Source organism: Phyllostomus hastatus, unplaced genomic scaffold, assembly GCF_019186645.2.
Source record: "Phyllostomus hastatus isolate PE091 unplaced genomic scaffold, TTU_PhHast_1.1 phas_scaffold_317, whole genome shotgun sequence".
Lineage (NCBI taxonomy): Eukaryota > Metazoa > Chordata > Mammalia > Chiroptera > Phyllostomidae > Phyllostomus > Phyllostomus hastatus.
The window spans coordinates 19810032-19834476 of NW_025334023.1; the positions used below are offsets into that span (position 1 = coordinate 19810032).

Below are 24445 nucleotides of genomic sequence, written 5' to 3' on the forward strand. Positions count from 1 at the left end.
AAAACACTAGAGAAACTTCGAGCCAAAAATACATGCTGACTTTGTACAAAAAGTGTAAAGAGTTTTTATTATCTGTAACATAGATACAATTATTTAAAGTTAATAAATTTTTATTTAAGGAATTTCACATGTTCTGAGTCCTTGGTTCCTCATGAGTTTAAGTTTTAATTCCTAAAAAAGAAAGAGTATATGGTGGTTAAAAACTTGGGGAACACTTATTCCCGCATCACCAATCATTGATGAATAGCTTGATTTTATATATATCTCCATAAGAAAACACAGCACTATCAAGTGTGTATTACATCCTATGGAGAACTTCAATCTTAGGTCACAGCGTTAAGAGCTCCTGGTGTTGGTCACATAAGCTCTCTTTGAAATGACCTATAAATTATCTTTTCCAACATGTGCATACCTTTTTGGCTCAATCCAGTCACTTGCCATGACCATTGGTCCTATGTAACAGGAAGAGATGGTCATGTGATGACAAACTATTTGGTCACTAAGCACCCTAGAAGGATTAGCTAGACAAAGGTCATCTGGAAGACTCTAGAAATCTGACAGCAATTATTAAAATCTCACTGATTACCAATGGCTATTACAAAAGCACATACAGCTTGTGTTGTATTTATATAGTACAGTGCTGACCTAGGCAGTGAAAATAAGTTAAGAGTTAAAAAAATGTTCCCAATAGGCTGAATGCTAGCAATATAGCAGAAAAAAACCTAGTGGGAAAATATTTTGTGGTCATGTCCACGGCAAATGAGAAACTGCATTCTAAAAGCCTTGGTAATGACCATTACACTCTAACAAATAATTTGGTGTATAATATAAAAAGACGAATAACTTGCCATAATTCTTCTAGTTGATCTTTGATTTCCACTTGCATATGGACATATTTCAAAAACTCCCCACCTGGAGAAAAAAATTTTAAGTTCATGCTGGGCTACATTTTTTGAAATGGGATCGATTAGGATACACACTCTTCTGAAAACCAGTTCCCAACTAGCGTGTATTAAAAATTCCAGGCTTAAAGCTGCAAATAGATGGAATAAGCATCTTTTCAATCCAGTTCATTTAAACTAAGTATTAGTAAGATACACTTTAAAATTAAGGCTTGATTAATCTATTTCCATTCACAACTGAACTCGTAAAAAAGGAGTTCTGATCTTTAACTACAAAGGCAGCAATTTGGAAATGAGCATGTTTCAGGAAACTTCTACCTTAGAGCTTTCAAGTTTTAAAATATGAAATAGATCTGATGCAGATGGATGTTCAGATGGCTATTTTCATTCAGCCCATTCAGAGCAGTTGAACATTTCCCCATCATCACAACATCAGTGGAAACACATGGTGGCCTTATTTTAAACACTGTCTTTTTTTTGTGGCAACAGTAAACCACAGGACAGGCGGGCTACTTTTAAGCATTAAATAAATGCCAAAGACCTTAATGCTCAAGTTTATTAATAAAGGGAATTTATGTCTCTTACAAATTAGGAGGGAATTTGAGGAGATCAAAATCTTACCTGTAATTGTTGGGGCCCAATTTCCTCAAGCAATTTACTTTAGGGCCCTAGAAGTTAAATACAAGAAGTACATTGTTATTTTAGCAGGTGATGTAAGATATACTGAAAAGTTTTTATTACGTCCAATTTTTACTCACTGAGCCTAGCAGAAAATGTTACAGGTCTCATTGTCACCACTGCAATAAAGTTACTGTGATGAAAGCAAAACCTGTCTCAATGTAGCCACATTAACAATTTCTGGACATATGTACAAAAACAGTGCCCATTTTCATCTAGAATGAGGCTTCGTAAGAGTTTCTCTCAATCTATACATACACTATGCAAAAGGTTTCTACATCTGTATAGGAGTTTCTGCTGACATATGCTATCAGTGAAGGGAAGACGCTGCCAGAATTAACAAATAAAAATCAAAATCCTTACAGTTAGGGTCAGAGTAGATGGATCTGCCTGGTTTCTCAATTTTAGACACCCTAGAAAAAGAGAAGCATTAGTTCCTATTCAAGTTGTGTGTAACTGAACAGAAGAAACTACAGGAATACTGTATCAGTAAAAATACCAGGTTTAACATGCACAAAGCCAAGAAAACCAACGATGCCAGACACTGGATTTATATCGCACTGTCCTTTGAACACCCAGCAGGAATAAACTGCTAAATGCAGATACCATGCAGTGCAATTGTGACCAAACTATTACAAACACCTCTAAATCTAATTGTGGAAAATGTCCCAATTCCTAATCGTTCTTTTAGTGAGGGAACCACATTACTGCGTGTAAATCATAAACCTTAGTCACAGCCCTGGCTGGCGTAGCTCAGTGGATTGAGCACGGGCTGGGAACCAAAGTGTCCCAGGTTCGATTCCCAGCCAGGGTACATTCCTGGGTTGCAGGCCATAACCCCCAGCAACCGCACATTGATCGATCGATCTCTCTCTCCCATTCCCTCCCTAAAAATAAAAAAAATTAAAAAAAAAACCTTAGTCACCATGATCTTTATCATGTCTCTTTGCACTAGAAATGAAGATCACAGTTGTTCACACTGTTCTTATTAGGAGGAATTCCTCTGCTACTTTAACATATCCAAATCTACATGTTATTAGGCAGAACAATATGGAACTGTCAGTGCAAAATGGGGACATTGTTATTTGGCAACCCTAGATAAGCAATCTCTTCATTTTTTTTTCCAATTCTGCATATAAATACAATTACAGCAAATATTTTCACCAAGATTCTGACAATTCTACTTTATACCTAAACCACTATTAGTTATCACAATAATGTGGTAATCTGCTGCGCAGAGGTCCTTGAATAACATCCTTCTGCTCAATGTTGTGTTACCAAGTTCAGACACCATAGGAACTTAGCATCAATTAGCCTGTGGTCAAACTGCCTTCCTTATATGTCATTTGGCTTTAAGTAGCAGAACCTATTGACAGTGTTAAATGAAGACTTACTCTACTCACAATTTGCATTTTCTCACAATTTTGAATCCTTAATAAATAGAAATTAAATATTCCACTTACCTGTAAACATTAAGTAAGTACATGTCATATCAGTCCTACAAATAAAACACCAAATAAAAGTTTGACAGGTATGTAATTAAAAACTAAAACCTTACAGTTATATTCAGCTGTCAGAATTACATTTTAGTTCACGTCTGTATCATTCAGCAGTTGAACAGTTAAATTCATCATCGGAACTGCAGTAATACCAAAGTTTACATTGTCACCAAAAACTTACCTAAGTTATCACTATCTAGAATTGTACAGATCTTCGAGATATAGAAAAACCTAAGATAAAAAAAATTAGGTTGTTAGGATCTTTCATAATTTTAGCAGCTATGTCTTGTTGTTCCTTCCCACAGATCTAAGACATAGTTCAGTGAATAAAGGAAGCAACATATTTACTCTATGAGGCGTTTCCAACGATGTAGGTCTACAGAAAAAGCCCCATCGGGATAGACCTCAACCATTATTTACACATTTTAAAAGATGTGACAAATCTAAGACTCTACAGAAAGGAAGACAATTACTAGAACTGATATGCTCCAGTCATTTTAAGTTCAGAGTTGTATAAAAATAGTAAAACATCTTCCTATTCACAAATAAAATTTAACTGTATTAAGGTTCAGGAAATCATACCATAAAATCAGTCACATAAGTATTTCAACAATGTAGTTTAGAAGAGTATACACTGATCAAAAAAGGTACAAAATGCCAAGTAGCTATTATAGATAATCCATAATCCAAAGGAAAAATATCCATGTATAAAAAACAGAAGTCTTGATTTTCATGAACTTTGATACTGCAATGTTTTACCTATGAAATACCCAGATTACAGAGCAAAAAATTTTACTTTAACTGAATTTTTGCCTCAAAATTGAGTATCTTATCTCCTTAGCTACTTGATATTAAGTATAAAAATACAGAAAAAAATATTAATGTGGCTATATTTATGTTTTTACCATTTGAGAACTTGATACCATCGAAACTTTAAAAATGCTGTGTCCTATGTAGTCATTGTTAATATTGACCTGACCTCATTTTAGATCATGCGTTAATTAAAAATGTTATAGGCGTAAAATAGAAAAATGCAAAATTCTGATTACTGCTATAGTCCAACTGACAGTTTTGGGACCCCTTCCTGTAAGTAAGTGAAGCTGGCACAGTGTCACTATTAAACAGTGTTCCCTAAGATTCATTTTCTGAAATCATGTCATAAACAATTGGAAAGCTGACAAAAAGTCTCTCAATGCTAAAATTTCCTATGAAGGTTTAGATTATCTGACAACATGCTACATTTCAACAAATCTGATCCAAAAACTCACCTAATGAATAAAACATACCTTTAAGTCCAAAAACTGTGTTTTCAACATAATGCCCTAACAAACAAACAAACAAACAAACAAACAAAGCCATCTTTTGTTTCATATCAACATTGAAACTGGAATACTAAATCAGTATAGTTGAAGTTTCCCTTATTTCCTATGCTTTTTAATTATCAAATCCACAGTCCTGGAACCAATTTTTCTTTTTATCAATGACCCATCACTTTAATCTGTTTTAGGTATCATGTTCCTTCTTGTATGTATCAAAACTCATACCAAACAATGAGTTCTGGGTTGCAAAAGAGGATTTATTTTCTGCACCTGTATGTAGTCTTTGCCCACAAATTAAGCAAAAACAAACACAAGTGCTATTGTAAAATGTGGTTTATATAACAGCGTAACTGGTAATATACAGTGGTGACAAAAGATGATGGAAGTGAAAACATTCTAGGCTGTTAAGGGGGAATTAAATTCTTATTAGTACTAAACATGACACTGACAGTTATTTTTTCTGAATAAAACTACAGCAGGGAGTTTCAGATATAGTAAGGAAGGGTAACTGGTTGTCATTTACTAAAGATTACAGAGACTTTTTTAGGACTACAATCTCTCTACTTTGATTCAATGCTCAAATGATACCTTTAAGCTCTCCTGCCCTGAAATAAAAAAGTATAGGCCCCTTATTATTTTGCAAGAGATTATTTCTGCTATGAAAACCTCAATTTTCTGTGCATACATCATTTCACTTTTAAAATGTTTTCTAATAATTACTTATTCTTGAGCATTTTTTTTTACAAACTTGTTTACAAGATCTTTTTATTTTCCCTTAAAAGTTTTATTACTGGGCTCGCATACATACATCATCTTTTACTTTCTGTGAAGTTTCTTTTTCTCTAGTCTCTTTACCTTGATATTCATATTCCTATCTCCTTTTCAGGCTGTTCTGTCTTCTGTCCAAAGTTTTTGCACTTTGATACTCTCTTTTTAGACAAAGCAGCTTCTCCAGTATATTCTTGTTCTAAATACACATTCATCTTCTTTGGTAATTCAGAACTTATTATGAAGTAATTATTCTCCTGCATAAAAGATGCCAACATTAAGTAATAACTAAAACTCTATCCCTTTAGCAATTACACAAAACTGAACTCTACCAGGTGATTTCAACCTTGGCTACATCTAGATGTTAAAAATTCAATACTGTTTTTATTCTCACTCGATATCCGCATATAAAACTTAGTAATAGCATTGAAAAGTCCAACTATCCCCCAAATATGTATTTTTTATTCTCAACACCAAATATATTAAAGCCTCTCAAAAATGAAATACAGACTCTAAGAATACCTACTGGATAAAATTACTCCTGTACCAACTTTTGACCTCCAAAAAATGAAGTAGAATAAAAGTGTCACTTACCACCAATTTGATATCACATTCATCATGTTCAAGGTTTGTTTCAACCTCATCCTCTCCCCTGTAATATTAAATATATCATCACTCAGATGACTACGTCTTCTAAAACTCAGTCAGTATTACTTGGTCATGACATACAGCTGAAGAGCAATACCAGTCAAGGAGAAAAATTTCACTGCTATGCATAACACCCAAAATTGGTTCTCACAAGCCAAGATCATAGCTCAATGGCAGTAACCCAGATGGCCTACTGTATATTTGCTCCCAGCACAAATCAATAGCATATGGATAAATTAACATTAAAATTTAGAAACAATTTGTTAAACTATAACCAAAATTTGACATGGTTAACTTACACTGGATCTTCAATAGGAGAGAGAGATCCATCATCATCCAAGTATTTATATCTACGACTATCAAGGTCATCTTTTTCTAAATCTTCACCAACATTCATCTGTTTTAAGGATTCCTTGAGGTGGTATTCATACTTCAGTTTTTCCAGGTAGTTGAAAAATCCTCTTGCCACTGCTTGCTATGTATCAAAAAAATCATTAAGCCATGGCCTTACAAAATAAAAATTTCCTCCATCCCTCAGCAGATGCTTATGTTCCAAACTGTCAAGGATCCCTTTACCAAGAACTCTTAGTGTACTTGATTTAACTACTTTGCCACATGAAGCTCACATGTAATAAAACACCAAATGCTGGTTGAAAAAAAAAAAGTCACTACTACCTAGCAAGTTATCAAAGTTATTGAATTTGGTAGAAAACCAAGCACAAATTTGTGCTTTGGGGGTATTAAATAATGTTTATTATAATCACTGAAAAACAGAGATTAACTAGTATTAATCCCTTCAAATAAATCAGATCCTAAATCAAGGAATTAAATATTAACAGTGCAAACATTAACTCAATATAGATTTCCTGTCAGGATGGCAACACATGTAAAACATGGCTCACCTCCTCGCATATCAAAATTACAACTACAGAATGACCATTATTCGGAACTGTCAGAAATTGAGTTGAATGGAAATCGGACAACCACTGAATTAAACCACCTCCATCCAGACTGGTAGAAGAGCACAGATGTGCAACGGGCTGGTCTGGTCCTACACATCCATGTGCGGTGGATATAAAAATTTAGAAGGGATATCTCAGGAGTGGGTCCCAGCCTCACACCAGGTACCCAGCCCAGGGTTCCAGTGCCAAGAATATTAAGCCCCTATAACTTTGGCTGCAAAAACGAGTGGGGACTGAGTTGGAAGACACTGCTGGAATTCCAAGCAGTTCCTCTTCAAGAACCCACACAGGGACTTAAATTTACTCTCTGAGCTCAAGCACCAGAGTAGCAGATTGAAAGGCAGCAGTGGCATACAGGGAGCAACTGAAGTGTCGGGCATCCAGACAAAAGCTGGGAGACAGTTTCTTCCCACACAGAAAGGAAGGTACAGAGCACTGTACCTTTTGTGAGCCCTCCCACAGAGCCAGAGCTAGCAGGTAGGTGTGATATCTGAGACTCCCTCAACCTGGCTAACACTGTCTGCCCCACCCGGGAGATCCCAGTGCTGGTGTCACCCAACTGAGGGGCCCACCCAAGCTGTTACCAGTGACTCTTCCACAATTGGCTGATTTTGGCTTATACTTCACATCTTCCTAAATCCTCTCAAAGAAGTAACAGCCAGCCTTGTTGAGCCCCCAGGACTCCCCCAACACCTCTAGCCAAGTGCCCCAGCACTACCAGCAGCCAGCCTAGATTCACAGATTGGCTTCTCCTGGGAATCTTCAAGCACAGCATAAGTAGCAGCCATCTCAGATTGCTTTACACCTCACACTGTGTGGCCCTGGGCAAAACAGGAGGCTGACCATGGCCTACAACGCCTGGGAAACCAGATCCTGTGCACTTATTGGACAGCTTATAGATTACATTGTAGCACCACCACCCTGCCCCTGCACAGTGGATCCTCCATAGAGGACAGAGTTGATGGGCATGGGTCACAGCCAGTCCTTGCAGCTAACTGGCCTGCATAAATCCCTCCCATTGACCTGCCAACTGTATTCTGGTCTCACTCAACTAATAAGAGGAGGGTACACTAAGCCCACATGAAGGGCACAACTGAAGAACCAAGCTTGGGTGATGGGGAGCTGTGCCACTCGAAGCTGTAGGACACCTACTACATTAGTACTGGACACTTTACCAGGCAATCATGTCAGAAATAGACATGTTAGGCCATGTAGGCCATTAGGCTACCAAGACAGGGAGTCATAAGAACTCTACCTAATACATAGAAACAAACACAGCAAAGCTGCCAAAACGAGGTGACAAAGAAATATGGCTCAAATGAAAGAACAGATCAAAACTCCAAAACAGAACAAAACAAAATGGATAAGCAATCTATCAGATGCAGAGTTCAAAACACTGGTTATAACAATGCTCAAGGAACTTACTGAGGACCTCTGTAGCATAAAAAGATCCAGTCAACAACAAAGGATACAGTAACTGAAATAAGGAACAATTTACAGGTAAACAGTCGAGTGGATGAAGGCTGAGAATCAAATTAATGATTTGGAACAGAAGGAAAAAAAATCAGAACAAGAAGGGAAAAAGGATCCAAAATTAACAAGTATAGTGTAAGCGGCCCCTGGGACAACTTCAAGAGGTCCAACATTCACATCAGAGGGGTGCCAGAAGAGCAGGAAACTGGAAATCTTTTGAAAAAAATGAAAAACTTCCCTCATCTGGGGAAGGAAATAAGTCATGCAAGTCCAGGAAGCACAAGAGTCTCAAACAAGATGACACAAACAGGACCACTTTGAGACACACCAGAATTAAAATGCCAAAGTTTAGAGAGAACCCTAAAAAGAGCGGAAGAAAAGCCATTACCTACAGGGTAACTCCCATAAGACTGCCAGTTGATTTCTCAAAAGAAACTTTGCATGCTAGAAGGGACTGGCAAGAAATATCCAAAGTCGGGAAAAGGAGGGGCCTACAACCAAGACTGCTCTACTAAGCAAAGCTATTATTTGGAATTGAGGGGTAAAGACCTTCCCAGACAGGAAAAACTAAAGGAGTACAATCATCACCAAACCATTATTATATGAAATAATTAAAAGGACTTGTTTAAGATCAAAACCATGAACAGTAAAATAGCAATGAATAATATCAACAATTTAATCTAAAAAAGAAACTAAGCAAATAAGAGAGGTGAGCATTTTAATGACTACCAGATGGGAGGCGACTGTGGGGGAGTGGATGAAGATGAGGGGAAAAGCAGTATAGTATAGAAAATGCAGTAGCCAAAGACATAAACAATGATGTAGGGATTGCCTGAGGGAGAATGATGCTGTGTGGAGGGGGGCAAAGGTAGAAAAATTAGAACTGTAATAGCATAATCAATTTAAAAAAGTTAACTCAAATACCTGAGTATATAGTACTGGACACTTTACCAGGCAATCATGTCAGAAATAGAATACTCAAATCTCTAAAAGATGAAATCTACTGAAGTCATTGAACATGAAGGGAATTGTGGGTTTTATCTAGGTTATAACTGGGAATCTCTTTTGAGTTTTAGGGATGATGTGAAAAACGTGATAGGATGAAATCAAGGGGTTTTATATAAATAGCCTTGGAGCACTTCAAAAACAGGTATGGTCACTGAATATACCAGTGAAGATTTCAACCAGTAGCCCAAGAGAAGTATGAGCTGAAAGACTGGGTGGTTCTTAACTGAGTCAGGTACACCTAAATTCTAAGTGACCAATGAACCATTTCAGGCACTTTAGTTATGGTACCCACATATACTCACTCACCTCAAACGTTAAAATATTTCTCCAAGGTAATGGTTTTCTTCCATTCTCTGATTCTAAAAAAGGCAACTGGGGTCTGTTATCTTTAAGTTGTTTCTTATTTATTTTTGACCTAGTGCTTTTCCTTCCTTCTGGTCTTCCTCTCGGTCTTCCTGTTGGCTTATATTTCCTCTTTCTACGTTTCTTTTTCTTGAATCTTTCAAAAATAGCTTTCAAAGTCAATGGTCTTGGTTCTAAAGACGAATCACTGGATGAATCTCTTGCTTGAACACTTTCAAGTGAACTAACACATTTTTTAACAGGATTTCTTTGCCTCCGTTTAGGTGAGCAAGGAACATATTGAGTTTTAAATAAGCTGCTACCAGAGGAAGAGTTATCGCTACAAAAAAAAAAGGGGGGGGGGAGGGGGATTAATTGTTTCCCTGTTTATGTAACAAAATGCCTATTACCAGTAATGTATTTTTCTGCCACAGACCAAAACAGAAACACCTGCTGAGGATTAACTTCTAAAATGATGAGCTCAGTAGTAGCCAACTAGTTCTGACCTGGTCACTCTACCTAAAATGGCCCAAAATGCCATAGCACTTACCAAATCATCTTTTGAGAGAAACACAAGTCCCACACAGGCAGTCTTGTTCACTGCTAGAGGTTCCTCTAATTAAAACAAAACCTCCTCTAAATAAAACAAGATATACCTAATAGATATTTGATGTGAATATACTAGAAACACTGATTTAATATACGAGTAAGGTCAATGCATGAAGTAAGGAAACATCTCCATCACACACCTAAGCCAGCATTCTCGATAAAGTGCAATAATCAGACTAAGCTGAATGTTAACAGTCTATACCAATATCCCTTTTCTTGTTATAAAATTAGGGTTATTTAGTCAAGCTGAGATACCAAGTTGGCCCAGAGAAACTATTCTGGTTTCCCTGGGTTAAGAATGCGCCGTATACATGTAGATAAACTTTGAAGGTCTGTGTAAAGGTTTTTCTTTCCTAATTCTTGGAAATTACCTTTACTGCCACTCATTATTTACAATGACTTATGTTTTCCTGGTAATTCAAATACAGTAAACATTACCTTCAAATCTAGTGTTTTCTAGTAAAAATCTGATCATTGCTGTTGATGCAAAAAAAAAAAAAGGCACTTACCTTTGATTTTCATTTTCCATAGCTGAATCCGATGCTGTTATATAGTCCAGAGAATCCATTGCTGATAGGTATTCCGAGTCCCTCTCAGTCCCTCCGAGTCCGTCACTTGTTCTTTTGCTTTCACCAAATTTCTGACAACATACAATGCATATGTACTTATTCCCTAAACAAATAATTGTCAGCAGAAACAGCTAATATCCACGCAATACAAAAGTTGATGTAGAAGTTATGCCATCATATATAAACTAAGGCACAATCATTTACAAGGCCTTTAACATTTTCATGTAGGAACCATGTATTTCAGAACAAACTCTAAAAATCCAGAAATTTTACTGACAAGTTCTATCTTTCAGTTGTACCTCTAAAGCTATCCAGTGGAACAAGATTCTACAATAGTATCATTCCCCTCTAAAATATCAAACTTTTACATGACAGCAAAAAATAGTATCATTTAAAATATTTTATTAGCCATGGTAATGTGCAATTACAAGTATTAACATACCATTTTCCAAAAGGAGATGGGACCTCCTAGAAAAATTTTACATACAATGTCAGAAGGTTGAGTGTGGCCTCAGTATACCAGGAAAAATAACCATTATTTACTATCTCAATCCAACACGCCATTTTTAAATTCCTGGTCTAGGATTTTCATTTATGGCCTTTTCCCATTCATACTATTATTCAACAAAATCACTGTGAAACATCTTTCTTCACATATTTTTTGCTATTATGGATATTAATGTAAAATTTCTGAATTCTCATACATCAATGAAAGGCTATCAGACTACAACAATGATGCCCTTTAGTTTCCTTTAAAAAAAAAACTTAAGTATTTTACAACAGTTTGGGCAAAACTTAAAATAAAAATAAAGATGGCATCTTAATTTATAACCGTACCTCCCTTATAGAGGATGTCATTATTATTCCATTTTTGTATTGTTTATAGTGTTTATAATTGAGAATGACCAATGAATACAGATGAAAAGCAATCTTACAATTAACAGCAAAATATTTCAAATATAGAAAATCGGTAAGATCACACAGATCTTACATTTTCAAAACGTCCAATGGACTCGCGTGGTAATTTCCTGGTTTTATTGTAGCTTTTTAAGGCAAAAACCAAACTATGTCATGAAATGCTCAGGAACGAAATTCAACAAAATTGGGTTAAATGGCAGTGGTGGTTATTTGAGGTTAATTTTTTAAAAAATATTAGAACATTATCACAACTGTGGTTAATTCAAAAGATCACTTTTTACGTAACTGAGAAAGCATTCCTATTTAAGTATCCCTTCCTATTCGAGATTCTGCGAGGCCACATGGCCAGGTAATGAATGCACTTTACCAGCGCTAACAATACCTCTCTGACCGCTTATTACGTGACCTTGGAGCGACTGTCTCCAGGAATCACCCAATCTCAGTCAGAGAAAATGGCCTAAGTGTTACCTAACATTTAATAACTCAGAACACCTGTACTGGTCTGTAACACCTACAACTCAGAACACACTCTGGATCACACCCACGTTATAATCGTTTTTATGTGTGGGCCGCAACCCAACGCTAGACCCGAAGCCCAGAACTCGAGCTCTCCACCCTCAGGGCCTGACTTCACCGGATCGAAGGTCCCGCAACGCGGGTGTCCCGAGAAAAGTTAGAAGCGCAACCCCTCCTATACGCATCAGGCCTGGGTGGCCTAGGCCTCTCCTTACTCATCCCCGTCAGCGAACGGCTTGCACCAACCCGCGCGGGCTCAGTACCAGCCTCAGCAGAGTACTCGCCGCCTAAAACCCAAACCTCGGAGGTCTGCACCCAGCAATGGCCAGACCTCAGCACTCCAAGAAGAAACAACCACCTACCTCGTCAACCTCGCAGAAGAAAAAGGACAGAGCCAACCGCGCCACCCAGCTAATAGTGGAGCCAAAATCTCGCGATAACAACTTAGTTCAGGAAAGAACGTGAGAGGCGGGATTGTGGGAGCGCCATTTTGATCGCGAAGGTGGGAGGAGTGATTCAAGGTGGGCGGAGCCTGACTCCTAACCCAGAGGAGGCGGGGTTAACTGAGAGGGGATTCAGGTGCCTCCTTCCCTAACCTATTAGGTAAGTGTTATGGCCAAGAACTTTTTGGCAAATGACAAAAAGAAACTGGGGGGTCAAGTGAGCGGAGTGGATGTGAACTGTGAGGAAACCGCCATGCAGCCTGATTTGTTTCCCACTTGCTGATTTGGCGTCCAGGGTTGGTGGGTGATGCCAAGTGTGTTTTGTCAGATTATGTCTACCTTTGCCTTCAAAAATCTCTTCTGTATTAAACTGTGAAAGGATCATGCTTTGCCTGTCACTCAAACTAAGGAACCTTTATACTGGAAGCCAGTGTTGCTCCGGAGCACACCCAGTTCCCTCTCCACCTTTGGACTTTTGTTACGTCACTCTTTCACTGTAAACCAGGGTACCCCTCGCAGGAGTTGGTTAACGTATCACTAGAGATAAATTATTTTTCTCAGTTTTTTCCTCTTAGTTCCCTGAACAGTTACTCACTATTAAGATAAGACAGTTTAAACTAGCTTAGTTTTGGTGAGGGTTCTTCACCAAAGTTGTTACAAAATGGAATAAACTGGTTTGATTTGTCCATTTTCAAACCTCTTGCATCATCTTATAAACCACTACACCTGTCTACTCTTAGTTTAGAGTTAGTGTCATCTCGGGATTGGACGGATCTGAAAGGTAAACTGGTCTCTTCACTCAATTTTGCTCCAAATGTTGAACCCAGGCAGAAAAATTCTAATCCTGTAGGCATTTCCAGTCTATGAAATATTGCGAGCTCCAGGACAGGTATTGCATGTCTTATCTACTGCCGTATTTAGCAGTAGGCCCAGTCATGTAATTTGGGAGGCTCAGTATAACATGAAAATTCAGGGTCCCTTGTTCAAAAATTGGGAAAAATATCATTAAAGGTACTAAAATATAAGTTATCTCCTTTTTTCTGTAATCCTTTTTGACTTGTCATGGTGTTTTAATTAATTACACTAATTTGCTATTAATCATTGATAGCATTGTTGATCATGCTCTTAAATATTTTACTATTATTATTAATTTGCTATTCACTCAAAGAAAATTTTTAAATTTAAACTACCAGCATGAATTTTACCACTCTTTATATTGTGCAATGCCAGTCTTAAATACAAATATAAGAACATTTCACTCATTCAGAATCATTGAAATTTCACAGTTTGTATTTCATAACTCATACAACTACTGTTCTTATTAGAACAGTGGAAAATGCACAAAACAAAACTAACTCAGCTGTATTTATTTTACTTCTTGATGTACACTGTACCAACACTGTGGAATCTGGGGACTTTGAGTCTCACTAAACCCCCATGGATCATGGGTCCACCAGAATTTTATGTTTAGCCAGCCCCACAAATGCATTATGTAAATGGAGTTAGTTAAGAATGGTGGTGGGCCTGCACAGTGCACCACCTCTCATTCCATGCATACTCCATTGCTCTATCAGTCTTAAACAAAAGTTCAAATATAAAATTAAGAGTTTCAAGAGGACAGCAGAGCATTAAACCAAGTGCCATTCTGAGCATACAGCTTGGTGTAACTACACTAGTTGTGTTGACGGGAAAGAACTGGTTTTTCTTGCTGATGCATGTAAAGAATTACAGATTAGCAAATCTATTAGCGTGTAATCAGGTTATTAGTGACCCATTCCCATGGAAGAGAACGGGACTAGATAGAGTGGGGTGGGGGCGGGGAGTGAAAGGCAAAGTTTCAGGGCAAAGCAGCGCGGCAAAAGTAAAAGCACCTGAAGACCAGGGTGGCAAGCCCCCGGGTGGCCTGAGGCTGGGGGCCAGAGGCTCAGTGGCGGGGGAGCCAAGAGCACCCTGAGCCTCCGAGAGAGAAAGTGAGAGAGCAAGCCCTTTGTTCTGAGGACTTACGTAGGTAGTGGGATAGGAGAAAAAAGTTACCTATTGATTAACAGGTAAATGTGGTTGTCAGCTTTCCTGGGGGAATGTGACTACCCAAGCTTAGGTATGTGTGGGGATCTGTTGGCCCAAATCCTTATCTTGCTCCAGACGCATTTGTTCATCTTGTTGTAAAACTAATATGTGACAGGAGGCAGTTAATTAAAATATGGGCAGTTACCCAGAGTTATTTATGGGCTCTTTCTGTAAGCATTAGGGACTCCCTCATAAAAAGACAGTGTCCAGAGGTAGACAATTAACCAAAGTTGTTTTATGGGCTTCTTTTTTGGACACCAGGGACCTTCTCCTGCATTCCAGGACCCTCTGCTGCATTCAAAACTTTGGAAGTACAGTTTCAAAGCTTTCCTCCCCAGATAGTGGAAATACTACATAGAATTTCAAGGATTTCCCTTCTTCCTTGCTAACATAGTGTTTCTTGTGATGTTGGAACACCTGACAATATTATCAGACCAGGCTCGGGACTTCTGAGTTAGTGTGTGAGACATCTCTCCTTCCTCCTCTCTGCCTTGGTTTACTATTTAATCTACCTAATTGGTAAAAGGCATTTCCTGGCGACCAGGATGCTAGATGCTGGCCAGTAACAGCAGCGCAGCCTCAGAATTCTTCCTATGCTGTCTCTTGCCTCATTTGCACATACATGAAGCCAGCCCTGTCCCAGAGCCTTGGGTCTGGCACATTGTAAATATTCAATAAATAAGTAAGGCTGAATTTGTGTCCATTGTTTATTAGGTACTTGGAAGGGTTAAAAAAAAAGAAAGAAAGAAAGAAACAGGGCAGAAAGGAATCACTTTTGCTAAGTCATGTCACCAAACCAAAATTTAGTAACTAACCTAATTACAGTTTCAGTCTCCCAGGGGTGGAATTTTAAAACAATTGTTCTAGAATATCCTGATCAAAACTAGTGAGGTAATCTACTTAATAAAATCCCTGCTAGTCCTTTTAACCCAAAAGAAGAGGTCCTGGCCTGAAAATAATCCTTTCTGGTTTTTGCTAATAACTTGTCTGCCACACCCTCCTGACTATAAAAACTTCCCATTTTGTATAACTCCTGGGAGTGAGAGCGCCCTTTTACTTGCTGGATGGGTTGCTGCCTGATTCATGGATCTCTTAATAAAGCCAATTCAATCCTCAAATTTACTCAGTTCAATTTTGTCCTTTCATGGGAGATGGATATGAGAAACACATCCTGTCTTCAAAGAGATCACAGTCTAGGCAGAAGAAACAAAGCAAACAGATGATTACAGGTATACTCTCAATGTTCTAAGATCACACTATACAAATTCTTCCTTACTGTGAGCTCAAATGTGTTATTCCTTCACTGGTTAACTCGCATATGTTTTAAGTTCTGGCTTTACAATGTGTCAGATTTGGTTTGATTTCTGTTTCCGCCACTTACAATAGCTGTGCAGTGTCAAGTAAATAATGTATTCTCTGTAGCTGATTTCCTCTTCAGAAATGAGAACAACATGGTTGTAAGAGTTTTTGAGAGAATGTCTGTAAAGTACCTAACATAGTGTCTGGTACATAAGATGTAGTTAATGAATAGTTCATGAATAGCTTGGCCCAGGCCAGGTAGCTCAGTTGGTTAGAGAATCCTCCTAGCATGCCAAGGTTGTAGGTTTGATCCCCCGTCAGGGCACATACAAGACTCAACCAATGAATGGAAGAAATAAGTGGAACAACAAATCAGTGTTTCTCTCTCTTCCTCTCAAAAAAAAGAAAGTTATCAGCTTGGTTGCCGTAGTTTGTTCACCCCTTTAGGGGTTGTTTCTACAATTCCATTTATCCTTCTGTTTCCTATTTCTATTCCCATCTCTAGTCCCTACTTCTGGGCCACTGACTCTCAGCAATGGAATCTGAAAGGTAAATGTGGTGTGCCTCCATGTGGCCTGAAGCCATCCTCCTGAAGACACTCTGAGTTTACATTAGAACCTTTTCAGTCCCCTTCTCTCATCACTCCAATGTCAACCTCCCCTCTTCTGTTCACACTTAGACACACACTACTGCACTGCCTTCCGGGCTTTTGACTTGCCTGGAGGTCTGCATTTCCAAACCAATTATTCAGGCTATAGCCCCCCTAGGGTTGGACTTTGTTTCTAATTTGGTGAGAAAGAAAATTAAAAAACTGACCTTTTTTTAAAGATAGTAAAGGGTGTAAAATTAGGATATATTTGTATTTAAGCAAGTAGAAATATCTAGAGTGCTTTTGTTATCCTCATTATAAGTAAATGTGGTATTCATTGAGCAGATTTTGACATGTTCTTAATTAGTACTTGCTAGTTTGTGATAAAGAAAATATGTTAAGATGTTAACACTTGGCCCTGGCTGATGTGGCTCAGTGAATTGAGCATGAGACTGCGAAGCAAAGGGTCACTAGTTCAATTCCCAGTCAGGGCACATGCCTGGGTTGTGGGCCAGGTTCCCAGTAGGGGGCACTTGAGAGGCAACCACACATTGGTGTTTCTCTCCCTCTCTTTTTCCTTCCCGTCCCTTTTCTCTAAAAATAAAGAAATAAAATCTTAAAAAAAAAGATACCAACACTTGAAAAATCTAAATGAAGAGTATACAAGAATTATTTTTATGTATTTTCTGCCCATCTGAAAATATTTCTAAAGAAAAAGTTAAAATGTCTAATTCCTGAACAATTATAAATTATTCAATTAAAAATATGAGATAATTGAAGTATAATTATATAGGACTTTGGAGACCAGATTATGAGTGTTAATTAAAAGATAATGAATTTTGGTATTTGATAAAGTACTGAAGTAAATGTCAAGTTTTAAGCATATGCAATAACATGTTTGTGGGGGATGTGTAGCTTGACATTACCATCAAAACTAAAAACTCAGTTTCTAAGAAACCTGTGACTTGGGAAGAGTTAAAAAGAAACCTTTTTTGAAAGAATTTTCCCAGTGATGTGGAAGGGCCACCTTTCACTTACTAAGTAAGCATATACCACAAACTCTTCAGATTAATGAGGTTTCCCATTAACAGTTTGAAGGAAGCCGCACTGGTGCTTTTAGACACCCTCAGAGTTTTGCCTTTTTTCCTTGCTGCGACTGGCCTAGAGTAAGATTCCCTGCCCGCCTTACTACTTTTGTTTGGGTGTTTTTTCTTTTGCCTTCATTTTATTTATCTCCCTCCACTTGCCCACTTCATTGATTGGAACAGTCGAGGTAAGATACTAACTTCTGCATATATATGCCTACTTATTGTAAAATATACTTAGCATATGTTTTTAAACTATCAAATTATAATTGGTTGGGTTATTAAATAATTGAACATTAAAGTTGCTTTAATAAAGTTACTAAGAAAGTACAGTTTATTTGTAAATGTAAGTAATATGAATTTCAAAAGCTAATCCCTAAGAAACTTGTTTAATTTTAGCCTAAATGTCAAATATAGAGAACACAAATGACTTATTGTAAAAGTACTTGAGTGTTCTATACTGTTATCTACAACTATTTAGTCATTTCTTCATAAACCTTGATGACTATTTGCTTCAGGAGCTACATTTTTTAACGTAACCGTTAGAAAACTACATGTTCAATCATTCAATATATGACTAAAGAGAATGAACCATATGCCCTCTTGGTTTACCAATTCCTCTTGTCTATTTTAAATATCAATTATTTAAAGTATCAGTATTAAAAGGGGTTATTTGGTAGTTTTCTCATTGGGAATATTGAATACTAGAAGCTGTGGCTGCCTTTCTGTGAGAACAGAAACCTAATGCCCTTTTGCCCTCCTTATATAACTGAACTCTTAACGTTCACTCTAGAGCAGCAGCTGTTTGTGCTTGGTGCACTGGGAGCTCCTGTGACAATTAGCCCACAATAGCTCTATTCGTATATGCTCACAGGTAAAGAAGAAAGAAAATGGCCTGTGCTGAATACTCTTTTTATGTGCCAAGTCTAGAGGAACTCGTTGGAGGTAAATACACTAGTAACTTTGTTTTTAACATTATTTTAGGGGAAAAAATACAAATATTCTAAGATATGATTTATGCAATAGTACATTGAATACAGAATTTGTTTTCCTTTTCAGTATCTGTTCTGTACTGTTTTTATTGAGTCCAAAATCCAAAATTCTGCCTAAAAAAATTAAACTCTCACTTCGAAGAGTCTTGATAACAATTTTACAGAATGAAAATACATACAGTAATCCAAGATTTAGGGGTGTGTGCTGCCCAAAGAATTACGCAGTTTTGTTTTTACTAACTTTTTACCAATTACAATACTCTTTATATATATATAACCTACTGTAGTATATTAATCAAGTTCCCAGTGTACTACTATACCTCACCCCATATGATAGACTGCCAATGAACTTAACTTGCTTATTGTCTGCATGTATTTTTATGTATTTCACCTTGTTCAAACAAAAATTTAAGGTAGCTTCACAAGATTAATTAGGAGGGGAGATAGATAATTTGAAAAAAAGAAAAATAGGAATATAAAATGAAGACAGGAGTAGCATTAATCCAAAACTATATAACCTGTCAGAATGCTAACATTTGTTTGACAGCCTTTGAGTTTTACTCTGATGGTAACTCTAAAACCTACCTTTATTTCTCAAACTGTATCTGTCCTGGTAGCTCTTTTGTCCCTTTGAGAAGGTTGAAGTCAAGAAGTGTACTCAAGCTTTACTTGGTTGTCACTCTCCTCTTAGACCTTCCTATTTTTTTCCTAAATTGAATGGCAGCTGGTAAACAATTTGTATTGCTAGAACTCTTTGCTTATATTTATTTTCTATTAGCCTTTCTGTCTTCCCCGATGTGACAGCTAAGGCTAGATTTAAGATGGCTTCTTGTTTTTCAAGAGTCTGATTCTACAAGACAAAGTAATGGCTGACACTACGATTAGAGAAATTTTTATAAGACCTTTTCATCCTTAAAAGTATATTGCTCTTAGATTTATAACTTTGAGACATCTGTGTTTGCTTTTTTAGTTTTTTATTCAATCAGAATATATCTGTAGTAAAATACACTAATCTTAAGTGCAGATCTTGATGAATTTTAACTTGTTGACACCATCAAGATATAAAATCTTTCCAGCATTCCAGAAGGCTCCTTCATGTTCTTTCCCTGTCACTGTTCTGACTTCTGTCACCTTAGATTAGTTGCCTGTTTTTGAAATACAGGTAAGTGCAATCATATAGTATATAACACTTTTGTGTCTTGCTCCTTTTGCTCAACAGCAAGCTTTGAGGAGTTACTACATATAATTGCTTACTTTCTATCAGTTTAAATATTTACATTTCAATAGGTCTGGAATCCTCTCCCAAAAAGAAAGGTATTTGTCATCTGAGTGCAGTGTTTCTCCTCTGTATTCATAATCACTATGATTTACATTGGTATTTTTGTGTCTTAGCTTATATGATATTTGTGATTAATTGTGTCTAATGTTGAGTTATCCATGTATTTATTAGTGAAGCCATTTCTCCCTCTTTTTTAATTACAAAAGTTTAAGTTGGAAGTGTGACACAAAAAAGTTGAGGAAAGATTTGATATGTGGTGACAAATTTTTATCTAATGTTAGGTAATTGTTTTCCTATTAGTTCTGCAAAAGGGGCTAAAGGATAACTTCGCTGATGTCCAGGTCTCTGTAGTTGATTGCCCTGATTTGACTAAGGAGCCATTTACCTTTCCCGTAAAAGGTAAGCAGTTTTTGCGATTGTGGTAGCTTTTTTACAATCCTACTCTTTTTCTGAAACCAGAATTATTTTTAAGAATTATTTTAAAATATATACAAATAAAGGATACTGTCCCAACTTTTACACTAAATTGTGCTTAATTTCCATGCTTGTTGTTTTCTTATATTGGTGAGGTTTCATTTTGTACCCTTGTGGAAAAATGTGTTTTATGTACTTTTATAATTTTCACAGATTATATAAAACAAATTCAGCAGGCCATAATCCTTGATGATGTTATTATTATTATTATTATTATTTATTTTTTAGGAATAATGTTCAAATTTTACTAATGTACAATTATGCAGACAAATGTGGGAAAACAAGAACATACATACTTGATCGTTTTCCCAAATTAGCATTATGGACACCTAGAAAGGAGTAGATCCTCTCATATAGGTCTGATGTCCCTTATGAAAGAAAATGACAAATAATGAAAGCTTAATTAAGGGAGAAGAAAACAGTATAACCACTCAATGTCCATAGATATCTTTACTACGTGCAAGGCCTTTTCATCTATTTTTGATTCTCAGAACCACCCTGTGAAGTAGGCAGGTTTTATTCATTCTGATGAGGTATTTTCTCCATAAACATTGAAGAATGCCAAGAAAAGTTTGCTTTTAGACCCTAGCTTTTTTCATGTATTTAAAGAAAAAATAAGTTTTTTAAAAGATGTTTTTCTGAACAACTTTAGTTTCAAAAATTGCATTAAATGATTCCTAGTCCATCCTTTACAAAGAAGATAAGAAATTTCTGAAGTCCTCCTTTGAATTGTTTTGGGATTTACTCTAAGCAACGTTTTTTAGTTGAGAGAAGTGTTTGTTTTGTTAACATTTTTTGAGGAGCAAGTGGGTGTTGACTGTCCAGAAGTAGGTGTTCTGAAAATCAATGCTGGGCTCTTGCCTTTGGAACCAGACATACTATGATGTAAGTTGGAAGAACTGAGAGTCTTTCTGGTGTCTTCAGGCTGAGTTTACTCATAGGAGTGGTGGGATTGCTCTTTAGTGCTGACAGAAAGCTTCTACTTTTACCATCATGTTTAACTGTTTTCTTGCACATTTTACAAGTAATCAACAATATACTTTTGGAGTTTTTGTACTTTTCCAAAATTTTGTCTTCTTTAAAACTGAATTTCTTTTCTTTTTCTTTAAGATTTTTAAATTTATTTTTAGAGAGGGGAAGGGAGGGAGGAACATTGATGTGTGGTTGCCTCTCGTTTGCTCCCTACTGGGGACCTGGACTGCAACCCAGGCATGTGCCCTGACTGGTAATCCAAGCAGAGATCCTTTGGTTCACAGGCTGATGGTCAATCCACTGAGCCACACCAGCCAGGGCCGAATGTATAATTTCTTGCTTCTCGATTAATTAGTTTCTGTATCCTGGGTGTCAGTTTGGGCTTGGGTTTAAGGCGCACTAGAGAATTATCCAGAACCAACAACTGGAAACAGTATGGATATGTTCCTTCAAAAGTGCTTTTAGCATAAGGGATAGCGGGCCTGGCCCGGCAGCTGCCCTGAGTTTCCGCACCGGAGCATCAAGGTAGTGCTTCTGCCTCATCAACCCCGCTGCCTCCAGGCTGTTAAGACCCTGTTAAGACCCAACGGGTGGGCTGGAATGGGAGTAAAAGGCAGAAAACTGTACTTGAACAATGATTAAAAAAAAAAAAGGACCTGATGACAAGAGGAGACTCCGGAAGCTGGGTTCCCCCAGGCGGGAGGTACTTTGACATGGGATCCTAGCTCCCTCCGAAACCGTGCGCTAGATGAGGAGTTCCGGTTTCTTTTGTGAATCCTTGATAATAAATGAGAGGGGAATTTTTGTTTGTTTTTAATTGCTCAAGTGACTGTATGGAAACTTAGTTTAACTTTCATGGTTTATTTACTTATTCAAGATGTGATGCGAACTTAAAAGCCTTGTATTTGAATAATATATTAAATACTGATGTCCCTTCAACAATTTGCCAGGTGATCAGCAGCCAGTGTTTAAAGTGAGACTAGTCACTTAATTGTTAATTATTATTAAAGGGAAATTAATATTGTCTGAGTAAATATAATTTGTCTGAGAGTATGATAAAGACCTATATTTGATGAGTTAATTTATCTAACACTGCAAGGAAGTACTAGTGCCTGTAAGGTTTTCTTAGACCCCGCGGAGGAAATAAACAGCCAATTAGCCATGGAAATAGGCAGATGAGCTTTATTTTGGAAGTTTGTGCTCCCGGGTGACGTTTCCCTGCCCGGAGAAGGGGCTAAGAAAAGACCGAGCGGGAGAAGGGAAAGGCTGGGAGTTTTATATGGCTGGACTTCGCGCGGGAGCCAAGGATTGGTTCTTGGTGAACAAAGAAGCAACTTAGCATTGGTGGCTCCTGGTCTGATGTCACCTCTTCTGGGTCAGAGTTCAGTTGCCATATTACTTGTAGTCCAAACGGTGGCTGTATTTGTAGTCCAAAATGCTAATTGTAACTAGATTCCCACTTGTCCTACCCTGCCCAGCCTGACAGTGCCCAGTTTATAGATGTGGAAACGGAAGCTCAGAAAAGCCAAGTAAGCTCATTGTGGATCATAAACGCGATTCAAATCTAGATGTACTTCTAAAATCCAACCTTTTGAGCCCTGGCTGGCGTATCTCAGTGGATTGAGCGCGGGCTGGGAACCAAAGTGTCCCAGGTTCGATTCCCAGCCAGGGTACATTCCTGGGTTGCAGGCCATAACCCCCAGCAACCGCACATTGATGTTTCTCTCTCTCTCTCTCTCTCTCTATCTCCCTCCCTTCCCTCTCTAAAAAAATAAATAAATAAAATCTTAAAAAAAAAGAAAAAGAAAAAAATCCAACCTTTTCCCATTACACCCTACTGTAATGAAAAATTTGAAGATAAACACTAATTAATAAACATTCACTTTTAGTATGCAATTGACATCTTCATTAAAACGTAGTTTTACATGAAAGTTCTGAATACTTCTTTCTCTGCCACAGATTTCATTACCTGGATAGTAAGCTAATTAATGTATCTGGGCTTCACTGTGTGTATGGGTGGGTAAAATGTTCTTTTGGAGGTCTTTCCATTTTAAACAGTCTTTGATTTTAAGTAAACCTAAAATTCTAGTAGAAGTTTTGTGTGCTAGATGGCATACATTTTCTTTCAGATGGTAATTTATCTTCACACCTTGAAAGCATTTAGTATAATACTTTTCTATAGCCATGTTTCTTCCAATTATAAGATTAATACACTCTCCCACACTAAAAATAAAGTAAAAAAATAAATAAACAAAAATCAGAAATCATGGAGGGTACAAGGAAAAAGAAAAAATGTTTAATCTTAATGCTTCATCTAGAGGGTTATACTTTGAAAAAGAGTTTTCTGATCAGTAACTTGTGAGTCTTAAAATTACAATACTAAGGAAACCAGATATGTATGTACGACCTTTTATAAACATAGTTGGGTACTTTCTACATGAACTGGTCTTATTCAAGCCTCTAGTGACCATGGTATGTTAACTAGTAGTATTTGATCTCCACATATTTCATATTGTTTGCCGATTGTTACCTGACATTCTCTCTCCCCTTGGTTCTCCTCTCTCCTTTGTTCTTTTGACTCTTCTTCCTCGGTGCCTTTCCTACCTCCCTGATGTTGTTTCTTCCTCATTTTTTTCTGGATTCCTTTCTCTTTCCAGCAGACTCTTAAATTTGGATGTTTTTCAGAATTCTTTCCTTAGCCTCTTCTTGTTCTGTACAATCTCTCTGGCTTTTCCATCTATTCCTGTGTTTTTAATTACTATTCAGATACAACTTTGAATTCTGTACATCTCACCTAGATCTCTTTTTTCTTAGCTGTAGATCAGTAATTCCAGCTGTCTACAGGACATCTCCACCTCTATATGCTAAGGACAACCTGAGGTCAGCATGTCTAAAATTTAATTCATTATCTCACCATAGTTGCCTCTTCTTTGTTCTTTTCTTAATGCCCTCTTCTCTAACTCTATAAGTCACCATTTTTTGCTCTTTATTTTTCTTTTCCCTGGACTACTAAAATAGTCCTCTAATGCTTTCT

The 24445-nt window shown here is 37.3% G+C and overlaps 3 protein-coding genes, 8 non-coding genes and 1 pseudogene across 24 annotated transcripts in view; 2 read left to right on the forward strand and 10 right to left on the reverse strand.

The window, feature by feature from the left end:
• The window catches only part of CEP295 (centrosomal protein 295), a 44834-nt gene extending 44707 nt beyond the window's left edge, over positions 1–127 (forward strand). For all 4 annotated transcript variants that reach the window (XM_045818022.1, XM_045818023.1, XM_045818024.1 and 1 more), the window contains one exon: positions 1–127. In XM_045818022.1, coding sequence (XP_045673978.1) covers positions 1–39 — 39 coding nt within the window. In that variant the 3' untranslated portion in view covers positions 40–127.
• Positions 37–12710, reverse strand: TAF1D (TATA-box binding protein associated factor, RNA polymerase I subunit D). 6 transcript variants are annotated; one of them, XR_006783310.1, is made up of 13 exons: positions 12574–12710; positions 10718–10848; positions 9564–9939; positions 6114–6289; positions 5761–5818; positions 5254–5423; positions 4366–4401; positions 3261–3310; positions 3044–3078; positions 1944–1993; positions 1524–1570; positions 413–912; positions 37–171 (listed from the first exon to the last, which is right to left on the reverse strand). XR_006783310.1 is itself a non-coding variant. In XM_045818032.1 (8 exons), the coding sequence occupies exons 1-6, from the start codon at positions 11220–11222 to the stop codon at positions 5262–5264; spliced, it is 906 nt and encodes a 301-aa protein (XP_045673988.1). In that variant the 5' UTR covers positions 11223–11241; the 3' UTR covers positions 37–171; positions 3276–3310; positions 5254–5261. The 6 variants fall into 6 exon arrangements, 1 of the variants encoding a protein (XP_045673988.1); XR_006783306.1 differs by lacking the exon at positions 12574–12710 and adding an exon at positions 11220–11241; XR_006783307.1 differs by lacking the exons at positions 4366–4401; positions 12574–12710 and adding an exon at positions 11220–11241.
• On the reverse strand, positions 257–383 carry LOC123805679. The gene has a single exon (XR_006783340.1). It is a non-coding gene; the product is annotated as a small nucleolar RNA SNORA25 (small nucleolar RNA).
• On the reverse strand, positions 677–796 carry LOC123805682. Its single transcript, XR_006783343.1, has one exon. It is a non-coding gene; the product is annotated as a small nucleolar RNA SNORA32 (small nucleolar RNA).
• Positions 1267–1337, reverse strand: LOC123805675. Its single transcript, XR_006783336.1, has one exon. It is a non-coding gene; the product is annotated as a small nucleolar RNA Z40 (small nucleolar RNA).
• LOC123805681 lies at positions 1674–1808 on the reverse strand. Its single transcript, XR_006783342.1, has one exon. It is a non-coding gene; the product is annotated as a small nucleolar RNA SNORA1 (small nucleolar RNA).
• On the reverse strand, positions 2060–2197 carry LOC123805677. The gene has a single exon (XR_006783338.1). It is a non-coding gene; the product is annotated as a small nucleolar RNA SNORA8 (small nucleolar RNA).
• Positions 3149–3220, reverse strand: LOC123805695. Its single transcript, XR_006783353.1, has one exon. It is a non-coding gene; the product is annotated as a small nucleolar RNA SNORD5 (small nucleolar RNA).
• On the reverse strand, positions 3359–3489 carry LOC123805683. Its single transcript, XR_006783344.1, has one exon. It is a non-coding gene; the product is annotated as a small nucleolar RNA SNORA18 (small nucleolar RNA).
• Positions 4591–4717, reverse strand: LOC123805693. Its single transcript, XR_006783351.1, has one exon. It is a non-coding gene; the product is annotated as a small nucleolar RNA SNORA40 (small nucleolar RNA).
• The window catches only part of CUNH11orf54 (chromosome unknown C11orf54 homolog), a 19454-nt gene continuing 7688 nt past the window's right edge, over positions 12680–24445 (forward strand). For 2 of the 6 annotated variants that reach the window (XM_045818029.1, XM_045818030.1), the window contains exons 1-3: positions 17729–17882; positions 18569–18639; positions 20266–20364. In XM_045818029.1, coding sequence (XP_045673985.1) covers positions 18585–18639; positions 20266–20364 — 154 coding nt within the window. In that variant the 5' untranslated portion in view covers positions 17729–17882; positions 18569–18584. Of the gene's footprint in view, positions 12815–16529; positions 16570–17728; positions 17883–18568; positions 18640–20265; positions 20365–24225; positions 24292–24445 lie in introns of those variants that run through there. The other 4 variants (XM_045818027.1, XM_045818028.1, XM_045818026.1 and 1 more) reach the window with 4 other exon arrangements.
• On the reverse strand, positions 21129–21954 carry LOC123805446 (annotated as a pseudogene).

Coding starts and splice junctions, on each gene's coding strand:
- TAF1D (XM_045818032.1), bottom strand. Junction 9,940..10,717: donor ATGGAAAATGAAAATCAAAG/GTAAGTGCCTTT, acceptor TTTTTTTTGTAG/CGATAACTCTTCCTCTGGTA. Junction 5,819..6,113: donor TCTCCTATTGAAGATCCAGT/GTAAGTTAACCA, acceptor TTAATATTACAG/GGGAGAGGATGAGGTTGAAA.